Genomic DNA, 11,958 nt, shown 5'->3' on the forward strand with positions numbered 1-11,958 from the left:
TCATTATCCTTACCTAAACATGACACTAGAGTAGATTTACAGCTAACCTTTGTCCCAAGTGAGGGAATATCTTGCAAAGCCCTTCGAGCCAAAAGTTTCATCTGTAGCACTTCATATTTGTCAATCAGTTTTAAACACGGACATCAATCCATTTCTAGTAAAAGCTTTCTGTAAATAGAACTTTAGGAATTTTGTAGGAATTTTGACTTCCATATTTAGTTATTTCCATATTACCTCGTGTTCTTGTCATTCAAGTGGTAGATTGTCTCCTTTTAGGTTTAATACTTCTCCAACCAAAAGATTTCTGGGTTTAGCACTGTACTGCCATCAACTTCTCCGTTTAATGTAATAGACATTTCGGTAATTAGATCAATGGTTCTGCACGTGTACTCATCGAAACCTTTGACCTTCCAGTGGCATTGTCTTTGGATTTGAAATGTTTCAATTTTTCTTATTTTGGGCTCCACATAAGCTACAAAAGCACTGAAAATCATATGATTAAAAGCTTCGTGGCGAACATTAATGAGCAGTACACGTGGTTCAGCGTACACAGTTTAGATAAAGAAAGTTGGAACAAGACGCCAGTTGTACACATTTCCAAGTGAACAAAAATGGCGCTTCCACTTGACAAGGACGGAAGTTTCTACAGCATTGCCAGATCTCTTGATTTCTAATTAATAATAATGTGGCAGCGCTGTTAGCAAGGTTGTTCTATTTTGCCAAAAAGACGCCAGAGGGCTGGCTATTCCAAGCGCGGGAAGCATGAATCACATCCAGCAAATCAACAAATTCACTAAGAATCTAATTCAAACATAACTTTTTAAATTCATCTAAGCAGCTTTCATTTGTTATAATCCAATACACGTGTCTTTAGTTGCATTCATTTGTGCTAGACCTAGAAAAAAATTTTATCTCTGTTTGCTTCTACGGCATTTATTCTTGTTTTTCTTTTTTTTTTTATGAGTCAACTTTACAAATAGAAAAACTGTACAACAACGTAAAAAAAGAACACGCAATAAACAAAAGGGAAAAAAAACAAGGTCAAAACAGATGGACAGGTTGTAAAAAAATGGTGGGAAGAAAAGAGCAGCACGAGGGTTCACGTTGGAAGGAAGCAATTTGAGCATTCGTCCGTTGATAATTGTTCATTTTTGTTTCCATTTATGTCTCAGGGAAAAAAAAAAGAAGTTAAAAAAAAAAAGAAAAGAGACAAAACATTAAAAAAACATTAAGGAGTGGAGAGAAAAAATTGGCATGCATCGAGAAGTACAGAGTTGCGGTGGATTTAAAAAAAAAATCCTCCGTTTGGATTGCAATATGGTTATCTTCAACACTTTTTCGTTTCACGTCCTATGTACAAAAACGAGTCGTTTTTCTTTTTTAAGACATTCGGGAGGGATGAAGGGAAACGTCAGGAGGGGGTGGGCAAACTTGTGTTTCGTATGTACACGACGCTTGAATGAAAATGGTCACAAAAACAAAAGTATTTGGAAACAAACCAAAAAAAATTATTGTATAACTAGTCAATGATAGCGACATTCGAATAAAATATCGCACAAATAATTTTTTTTTAATTTAAGTTTTCTTTTTTTTTTTCTTCGAAAATGAATTTGTTGTCGGTTTTCCCATCGCTTTTTGAAAATCCAATAGAACTTCATTAATTATTAACTATTTATAACAAGACCTCTTAACTGATGAGGACCAGGTCCAGTATTCCCTTCAATCTTTTTTTTTTTTTTTTTTCTTTTCCTTCAGCGAGATCAAAATGGCGACAAAACAAATAACAGGCAGGCAAATTCCCCCCTTCCCACCAGAGGCAGCACTTGAATATCCTTCTTTGAGCCTTCCTATCACAATCCAAACTCAATTATTATTTTTTATTGAAAGGGAAAAAAAGGAAAAAAGGAAAACTTGTTGTTGTTTTGCCAATAAACCAAAAAAAAGATGGTCGCCATCAAACAGGCCAGGGTGATGCAAAAAATGATGATGATTGTCGTCGCTCCGTTAAATGGTAAAACCTCGAAAGGCGTTTTGGCACACACGGCGAAAACTTTCTCGGGTCATAAACTCTGATTTAAATATAAATGATCGAGAAAGAGATGTGAGAGGGAGACGAAGGGAGTGGAGTGCTGTTGTACAACATCTAATAATAATAAATCTTTAAAGAAATAATCATATTAGCATCTGTTTTTTTTTCTTTTTTCTGTCTACACGATGATCTCGCGGATGACTCTGCGATTCCGTGAATTGGGTGTTGAATAGCCGCTCTCGAGCGACTCATCAAACGAGAGATGGTGCTGAGGTGGCGCCATTTGTTGCTGTTGCTGCTGTTGTTGTTGCTGGTGCTGTTTCATCTCCTCCGGTTCGGCCTCCATGTACGGATCTGGCAAGCCACTCACGTTGTGATATGTTGATTCTAAGAATTAATTAAAAAAACCAAAAAAAAGTCAGCGTCATCGTTCAACGGAAAGAAGAGAAGAAAATAAGAATAGCAATAATTTACCGAGATGTTCCATGCGTTTGCCATTTTTATGGACGGCGGCATAAGGATCTCCGTTGGCCGTCACGACGCCGTAATTGTTGCGCTGCATGTAGTCATCGCCGTTGCTGGGCGTATAGTGACTGTAGTCTTCGAATCCGCCGTACCCACCGTGAGTCATGGGGTCATAGTGGTACGACCTGTCCGGCAGGGTTCCATTGCCCAGTTGGTGATCGCCACCACCGCCGCCGTTCACTCCGCCAACGCCGCCATTTTGGCTGGCCAATTTCAACTGCCATAGAGAGTCTTGAGAATTGACGGAGCCGCCATTGTTCGAATTGGAATAACTGTGTTCCGTGTACGCCATATTGACCCCTTGTGTTGGAAATAATGATTACCGTAGTTTTTTAAACGTCATTTTTTTTCAAAAAGAAATCAAATCAAGTAAGAAAAAGAAAAAAGAAAACTTACAATCGCCTCCGCCGTTGGCGTGTCCGTTGTTCTGAGCGCTAGCCACTGCGTAGCCGTAACCATTTTGGGTAGCGTAAAGGGCGTTCTTGCTGGCCGCATCGTCCAGCATGCTGCCGTGGCTCGTATTCATCAGACTCTGATCGCGTCCTTTATTCTCCAGGCCAGCGTAATAAGGTGGAGGAGGCTGTTGCTGCTGCTGCTGCTGCTGTTGTTGTTGCTGCTGTTGGCCAATGGTGGGACGGGCCGAATGGGCCTTCTCCATTTCGAGCAATTTCTTCAGCTTTTGGGCCCTTCGTCGACGATAGCAATAAAAGATGGCGAACAAGACAAAGACGAGCGATCCGACGACGCAAGCCACGATGATGGCCACCATGTACTTGGCCGGCAATTCAGTCAAGGCTTTGGTCGGCTCTTGAACGAGGTCGCCCGTCACGGCCACCACGGCCTCGCTGCACAGCGTCGTGTTCATCTCGAGACACAGTTTGATGCGGATATCGTCCACGTCGTCCTTGACCAAGTCCACCACTTCGCGGCTGACTGGCGATCGCACGGAGATCTTTTGCGAAAGGGCCCAGTCGCCATCGACGCGGCTCTCCACCATGGCCATCAACGGCAATTGCGAGTCGACGTTGAACGAAATCGTTTTCGTTTTGGGCTCGTACGCCACCTGTTTCGGCTCGGGAATGCGCGACAGATCGACGACGGTGGACGCAGTCAAGGCGCTGCTGACCGGACTCTTGCCCTTCGTGTTCTCCGCTCGCACTTGAAACGTGTACGATTGCAGCTGTTCCAGGCCCCGGATGACGCACGGGTTGGCGTATTGGCAGTCGTCCTCTTGCTGCTGGCCAGCCTCGCCGCCACCCAGCGAGGCCGACGACGAAGAAACGGCCCGATAGAGGACAGTGTAGATGGTGTTTTCGAACCCTCCGTTGAAAGCTTCGTCCCACTCGAGCGTCAGCGAATCGTAGCCCGACTGGACCACCCTCAAATTGGTCGGTTTCTCGGGAGCGCTGGTGGCTTGCAGACGGACGGCGGCCGCATTTTCGCCTTCCGCGTTCCACATTTTGCAAGTGTAATCGCCATAGTCGGACTCTTTGACGTCGTTGATCCGCAACATGCCCTGGTAGATGTCGTGACCGTTGGCCGCGTTCGTGATCGACGTCACGTTCATTTCGTATTTGCTGTCGCTGGCCGTCGCGCCGCCGCCGCCGCCACCGCCGCCGCCGCCGATAATGGGCACGTCGCGTAACGACCATTCGAAATTGGGACGAGGGTAGGCCTGGACTTGGCACAGCAACTGGACGCTGGAGGATCCGACGTTGGACGCCACTTTGGGCCGGTGATCGAGCAGAATGGGCGCGTGTTCGATTTTGAGGGTCAGGGTGGATTCGATGCGCCGGATTTGGTTCTCGAAGGCGCAGGTGTAGACGCCGCGATCGTCGGCCGTCAATTGAGACAAGGCCGGACGTTCGGAGCCGTGAAAACGAAGTGTCGAACGAACGGTAAAGATGGCGTTGCGACCTTCAGACTCGTCCGTCACCAGTTCGTAAGCGCCCGAACTGCTGCCGGGCAAAATCTCGACTCCGTCCTTGAGCCAAGTGATGGATGGCTTGGGTTTGCCCTGGGCAGAGCACGTCATGTTGAAATCAGCGTCCTGGGCTTTCTTCTGCAAGACGGGCGGCAACTGGCCAATGAAGCGCGGCGGTTGAAAGACCCGCAAATTAACATAACTCGAACCGCCAGTGCCCAGGTCGTTGTTCGGCTGGCAGTAATAGGTGCCTTCGCTGTTCTGACGGGCCACGTGGATCGTCAGTTCCGAAGACGTGCCCAAGATGGTGCCCTCGGCTCCGGCCTTCCACCAGCGGTACTGGGGGACGGGCCAGCCGGGCGGATCGGCGACGCAAGTCAAAGTGATGGAGGCCTCGTCGACGGCGATCGGCTCTTCGGGCGAAATGCGGGCCGTTCCAGGCTCGTGTTTGACCAGCAATTGAAACGTGGCGTTGCCGGATCGTTCCGTCGACGCGATCGTGTTGGTCGCCCGGCAAAGGTATCGGCCGTTGTCGTTGGCCGAGACTCTGTTGAGTCGCAGCACCGGGCCGTTGGATCTGAATTGAGCGTCGCCTTCCTTGATCCATTCGACGGAGGTGGGCGCCGGTTTGGCCGAGACGTTGCACGGGACGACGACGCTGGCGCCGATGTCGACTTCCTTGCGAGCTTCGCCGATGGTGACGACGGGCGGATGGAGCACGTCCAACTGCAGTTCGGCTTCGCCCACCTGGCCGAGTCCGTTGTCCGCTGAGCAAACGTAGAGGCCGTCGTCGTCGAGGCTGACGGAGCGCAGCGTGTGATTGAAGCTGGTGGCGATGAAGCGTCCGGATCGAGTCCAGCGGACGCTGTACACGGCCGGTTTGGCATCGACTTGGCATTGGATTTGAACGGATCCGCCACGTTCGACGTTTAAAGGGCTGGGACTCACACGCACCCTCGGAGCATCTGTTTATTTTTTTTTTTTTCAAATTAAACAATAGAATTTAATTTAAATTTTAAAAAAAATGAATGACGACGACCATTGCAAACGGCTGGACTGACGTCAGGGGCTTGGTTCAAAGTTGGAGAAAACTTACAATTGACGGTGAGAGCGACGTTGGCTTCCTTCTTGTCGTTAATGTCCATGGCGCGGTTCCAGGCCACGCAGCGGTATTCAGAGCCATCGTCTTCCTTTTGCGGTCGCACCATCAGCGTCGATAGCGTCGCCACACTTCGACTTCCGCCCGGTTTTGTTATCGCACCTTCCAACGGATTCGCTTCTCCCTTCCGGTACCATCTGCCCAATGAAGGCAACAGCCAAAACATTGAAATCAACTCTGTGCGCGTGTTTTCCGTTGTCGATCGATCGTTACCTTAAAACGGGATCGGGACTGCCTCCGGCGCTGGAACACACCAATTCAGTGGGTTGTCCTTCGACGGCCACGGGACTGACGGGGTTGATTTGCGGAGCCGACGGTGGCACTAAAACGACCAAATCCACCGATTGGCTGTGCAATTCAATTCCGGTGCCTTGTTCCTTGAGGCGGCATTCGAAACGGCCATTGTCGCGATCGTACGTGGCTCCAGACACCAACAAATCGTACTGGCCCTCGGCCGGTTTGAAACTGATTCTGTTTTTTGTTTTGTTTTTTATTTTTTTTTTTTTTAAGAAATAAAATAAGAAAGAAACAATCAAAAACTAATCATGAAATTCCTTTCGTTAGATGATATTTATAGAACTTGTATGTGTAGGAAAAAGAAAATGTTCCCCTTCTTTTTCTTTAATGACGTACCCCTTCTTCTTTCTTATTATGATTTTCCAACAGAAAAATCCCTTTAAGGCATCACACACACACAAAAGTGGCCTTTAATCATAGATGTAGGTAGTGAACCCCTCGAGGGCACTGGAACACCTGGTCTACGATCAGACAACAGCAACTCCTCCTGTGTGTCGAGAGCAGCAGCAAAAGAAGAAGAAAGATTCTTTCCCCCCGTTGCTGAATATGATATTCATACATAATAAATGCATTCTTTAAGGGGCTGGCTGTCTGTCCCTCTTCTTTTTCTTTTCTTTTTTCTTTATCAACTTTAATAGAAAAATATTCCCCTAGCCACGCAGATGACTTTTTATTTCTCTCTTTTTCCCTTTATTTTTCAATACAGACTTTTTGATGTATGTGCCATGACCCACCCCCCTTCAACCCCCGCTGATGAACGTTCCCAGACAGGTAGAAGGAGAGAGAGAGAGAATGTTTACCTGTAATTCTTCTCTAGTGGCGATTCACCAATGGCGACGTTGTCCTTTTCTTTAATGTTGGCCCGAATCCAGTAAAAGGTGTGACGTTTGTCCATCAGCACCGGATTGAAACGGCATTCGAGCGTCACGTCTTCGCCGACCCGAACATCCACGGCCAATGCGACAGCGACAAACAGCGCCACCGCTAAGAAAGCTTGATGGAAAAACCAAGAAAAATCAGAAATGAGGCCAAAGTGTCAATATCATAAAGGTCTTTTTCTCTTTTTCTTTTTTTAATATTTATTTATACACGTAGAAATAGAATGGAGAAAAAAAAAAAGATGTCACCGTCATCGTTCTTTTTTGCGCTTCAATTGAGGACAACAACACAATCCAATGGCCTACTCTTTCTCTCTCTCTCTCTCTCTCTTTCTGTGAATGGATATGACACTAGTCGCATAGGAGAGAAATGGTTAAACGTCAGGTAACATTAGAGGTTGGAAAAGGAGGTAGAGAAAACAGAAAATCACACGCATGGAAATGTGAAAACGGCACACCGGATGCGGTTTGGATTTTAGTGGCGGTCTAGCGGTGAACGATGAAAAATCGAATAACCAGTCAGAAGAAAAGGTGGGAGAGTTAACAAGCATTTCTTTATTTAACTGCACGTACAATTTAAAAACGCAACCCTCCCCCCCTCCTTTGTACGGTGAACGCCACAGAGTTTCACACGCTCTCCGACTGACATTTGCACTTGGCAGTCGATGGAGGTGGGCAAAGAAGAGACGGTCAGACCGGACGTTCGTCTCCTCTCTCTCTCGTCAGGTGAATTTATTTCGTTTCTCATGGCAAAGTGAAGTGGCCTCGTGCGATCGACACATCCAGAGAAAGATGCAAGATGCAAAATCTAGGGATCCTTAAACGATCGGAGCCGTTTGATTTACGGCTTAAACATTTTTGGTTGAAAACAGAATGGAAATGAGATGAATAAACCATGCCGACGCCAATAAACTAGGGATTGTGTGTATAGACGCTTTCATTGGCCGTTGAAGCAGAGGTCGAAAAGGCCCTGCAGACTGGAAACGTTCGTGATCTGGATGAATCGGGGGGGGGCTTTTCAAAGTGGGAGGATTTGAAAAAGAATAACTGCCGCGCTATCTTGCAGCCATCACGCAAACTATGGCAACGCCCCTACGCCGATTGGCCATCATTTTTGATTATCTTTGGGCCAGCAACTGACGATCCAGCCAAACTCTTAAAAAAAGATGTCGCCCCAAGACTTTTTCCTTTCTTCTCCTTTCTTTTTTTAGGAAAATTTGAATCTCAAAGTCCACCAAGACACAAAACACTTGAGGGGTCGTTCAAACAAAAATGGCCGCAACAGCTCGGCGTCCGTTGAATTTACAACTGTTTTTGGACGTTGCCAAAAAAGGTGTGTGCGTGCGTGTCTTTTCCTTTTGCAACGGATCCCCTGCACAAGATGGAAAACTGAACGAAAACTGAAAGAAAACTGAAAGAAAACTAAAAGAAAACTAAAAGAAAAAAAGAGAGGCAAACAACGCCCTGAGGGTAACGTTGACCTGCTATCGGGACCCAAGAAGAAGCAAGACATTCCTCCACAGTCTCTCTTCTTTCCCAAAAGAAAACTCTGAAAAGAGATGCCTAAATAGCTGCCCCATCATATTAAATAGAAAACTGAGGAGAAATCGTAGAATATTTTTTTTGGAGGGGACCACCACCACGACCGGAGCCGAAATGATATCAGATATCCCGCAACGACGGATACCTCGGTGTTTTCTTTCTCTTTCGATCGAATTACCTCCTTTTTTTTATTCTTCTCTTACCTTTAGTAGCAGCCAGGCAAAAGTCATCCCAAAAATGACGGGTTACTCTCGGGTTACCATCCGAACCACCAAAAAATGACGTTTCTCTTGCTTCTCGCAATATTTAAATGAAATCGCCAAGATGAGGTCGAACGTATCAGGAAGAAGGGAACACGTCTCCATGTAGGGGAAAACAGAAAAAATCCCGTTTGGTGTGCCGGCAGTTTTGGCTCGTGGCCATCACTTGCGTTAAAGCTTTTAGTCTCTCTGGTCTGGACACAACTCTACAGCAGGGATAGTGCATTCAACACGCATTACTCCTTTTTCTTTTGTGTTTAAAAGGCAGATTTTTTTTTTCTAAATCTTCTAAAAAGGAAATAATTTACATTTTGTTGAAGCTCGATATCTTTTTCGTCTCTTTGAAACGTTGCCTATTAAACAGAAATGTCTTTTCCTGATGAGTCACTTTCATCATCGTCAAGTTCGGTTACGAGATCCAGCCGCTACCGTGACCAACCCGAAAAGACGAGAAAATGATTCAGCTTCATTGGCTGATTTTTTGTTTTTCCTTCTTCTTTCTTTAAAACGAAAAGAAAAAAAACTCGAGATTGAGGTCACACTTCCGCCATCTCTCCTTCAAATTCACGACCGCGAAAAATGAAGGGAAAATGCGATACATCAAATCACATCGAAGAATAGTTTGACTTTGTTCTTTTAGGGAGGGGGGCATATCACGTGATCGCCTGATTACCAAGAGGGGGAGAGAAAAATGGAGGGGAAAAAGAAGAGAATTCCAATCAACTTGAATTTTCCATTTAAGGGAGGGGAGAGAAATCGTTCCAGACATCAAAAGTGTAGTAAAAAAAAGAAAGAAAGAAAAACTAGTCTGGCAGGTTTCTCTCGTCTTCTACCTAAAACATTTTTTTTCTTTTCTACCTGGAGGAAAGAGAGAACCTTTTCTCCAGGTAGATTCATCAAACTCCCCTTTTTCGCCTGCAGGGGTAGTTAACTCCTCCTTCTTGATGTTGTTTCTTCTTCTTTCCTACTTTTGGAGAGAATATTCAAGTGGAGGGGAACGAGAGATGTGTCGAGGGGCCACGGAGGTTCTTTGACCTCGAGACATCTTTTGATTCTTACCTTTCCTTACCTTCCCTTCTCAAAACATACATTTCCCTAAACACAACTCATTTTCAAAGATTCATCCGACATTTTTCGTTTCTCTCTTTCAAGTTGCATCTAGAGATGATGATTGTGTACACATTCACCCCACATTAAATTTTAATTCAATTTCCCAATTCTCCGTGTCTCTGCGTGTGCATATAAAAATTATGATTTTAATGATAATCATAAAAAAGAAAAAAGAAAAATAAGAGGAAACATCCAAACGAGGGGTGGTATGGGAGCTCCTGGTTCTCACGCAACCCCTCGACATCCGCACGGAATCTTTTCTATTCGTTAATTGCGTAGAGTCCCCTGTCTATGGCGTGTTACCTGCAGGGCATGTGTACAACGTGTGTGTACCCCACCTTACGAAATACCCCCCCCCCCAAAAAAATAAATGAACGCTACTTGAATTAAATTCACGTCGACTACGATTAAATGGCCACGTTGTAGCAATAGCCACCAAGTCTTACTTCACATATCAGCTGCTAAAAGCTTTTGAAATCGATTTCACCATTTGTTTTTTCTCTTCGATTTCGAGAAGGGCCAAACAGAGTGCGGGTGATTTGGAAATCATGCGGGGAAAGGACAAACAGGTGAAGGGTCCAGTCGGATCTTTTTCCTCCAACGCGTCAAAAGACATCACGTGGCGCCTCTACACCCTTTTTTTAAAAGTTTTCTTATCTCTCAAAAGTCCTATTGAAATTCCACCTGGGCTTGTGCCTATGGGGGGGGAGAAGAAAGATGTCATGGACGCGTCCACCAAAAACGGATAAGGTGAAAAAGATTTTTAAAAAAAGAAAATGTATTTTCTCTACAGGAAACATCCCCCTCCCTCTAGAAAAAAATAAAGGGGTTGTGACCTCCTATTTGAAAGTGGAGGGAGAGAAAAAAAAAAAAACCCAACCGGGTACTATTTTTTCTACCTGTCCAGTACTGAGAACTACCTGAGGCCCTTTTTTTTGTTTTGCCTCCCCTACCTTCCCGCCAGTACAGACACACTAATTACACACCCAGGTAAGGGAATAACTATTTTTTGTTGCCTCTTCTTCATTTATAAAAAAATTGGGGGGGTTGAAGGACATGTTGTTGGAAATGAGAAAAAAAAATAAAACACCCAAAAACATACCGAGGACAAATTGCCGTTGTTGCCAGGTCATATCCATTTTTTGTTTTGTTTTCTGTAATTATATATCGACTCTTCTTCTCCAACTAGTGTCTCGTTCAGATGAAACACCAACCCAAAAGTGAATTCTTTCCAACACCACACACACACTCGTTTTGTTTTCTTCTCACTTCACTGGACGCACATGGGCGGGATGTTTGGTGGCCGAATCATCCACTGGAAATTTAAAAAATTCTTCCCGATGGTGACGGGCAAAAAAAAAAACAAAAAATGTCGCCAAATGACACGTCAACAAACACTACACAGCCAAAAGAAAAACAAAATGTGCTGGATGTGCGATCGCAAAATGAGGCGCGACGGAGTTGTACTTGGCGTTTACTAACCGTCACGGCAACTGGTAACCGACTGACCCGCCACCGCTGACTAACACCACCAAAAACGAAACACTCGAAAAATGGTTTCCAGCGTTGCAATCCAAACGTGGAGGGAGAGCCATCGAACAAGGGAGGGCGCGCGAGCCTCGGGGTAAACTCTCTCTCCAGATGGCTCCACCTCCTTTTTTCTTTTCGGCAACCAATAGAAATGAGGCTAATGTTTCCCCAAAGAACATTTTTAAATATCCTCTGTCCAGTTTTCAGTTTTAATGAGCATCCCCCCCAAAAAGAAAATACAAAATAGAACATGCACAATAATTTCGATTCATATCAGGACCAAATATCAGTTTTTCCTTTCTAATAAATAAGTAGCTCATCTTTGCGTTCACATTTCACTGACTGCTGCTGGACATTTGACCTGTGAAACGAGAGAGAATCCGGTCATCCCAGTAGCTTCTGATTATGGGATTCTTCTGCTTGTGTGCATCGTATTGGTAAGAAACGTAATGGCTGCCTCGCATGTTCTTCTCCCCCACACACACTTGATGACTACCACGGAAGGGACATTCGATCCCCCAATTGTCTGGTGATACTAGAAGATGCATATTACATCTATATTTCTACGACACGTTATATTTGTGTGTGTGTGTGTGTGAAGAAGGAGGGTTTGTTCTAGTTTGTCAGCGCCCAGGAAGTGTCTGTTGGTTTCCCCCCGCTGGCCATCTGCGCCATATCGAAAGAAAAGAAAACAAAAGATTTTT

General features: G+C 45.1%; 1 protein-coding gene across 2 annotated transcripts; it reads right to left on the reverse strand.

The window, feature by feature from the left end:
- Positions 1-1,573: 1,573 nt before the first annotated feature.
- Positions 1,574-11,250, reverse strand: LOC116918160 (hemicentin-2). Of its 2 annotated transcripts, XM_045171291.1 has the most exons (8): positions 10,827-11,250; positions 6,735-6,927; positions 5,851-6,108; positions 5,575-5,774; positions 4,172-5,443; positions 2,951-4,138; positions 2,504-2,854; positions 1,574-2,416 (listed from the first exon to the last, which is right to left on the reverse strand). In XM_045171291.1, the coding sequence occupies exons 1-8, from the start codon at positions 10,861-10,863 to the stop codon at positions 2,208-2,210; spliced, it is 3,708 nt and encodes a 1,235-aa protein (XP_045027226.1). In that variant the 5' UTR covers positions 10,864-11,250; the 3' UTR covers positions 1,574-2,207. The 2 variants fall into 2 exon arrangements, with proteins under 2 accessions (XP_045027226.1, XP_032779666.2); XM_032923775.2 differs by having other exon boundaries at positions 2,951-5,443.
- Between the last annotated feature and the right edge of the window lie 708 nt (positions 11,251-11,958).

This window comes from Daphnia magna, linkage group LG3 (genome assembly GCF_020631705.1).
Source record: "Daphnia magna isolate NIES linkage group LG3, ASM2063170v1.1, whole genome shotgun sequence".
NCBI lineage: Eukaryota > Metazoa > Arthropoda > Branchiopoda > Diplostraca > Daphniidae > Daphnia > Daphnia magna.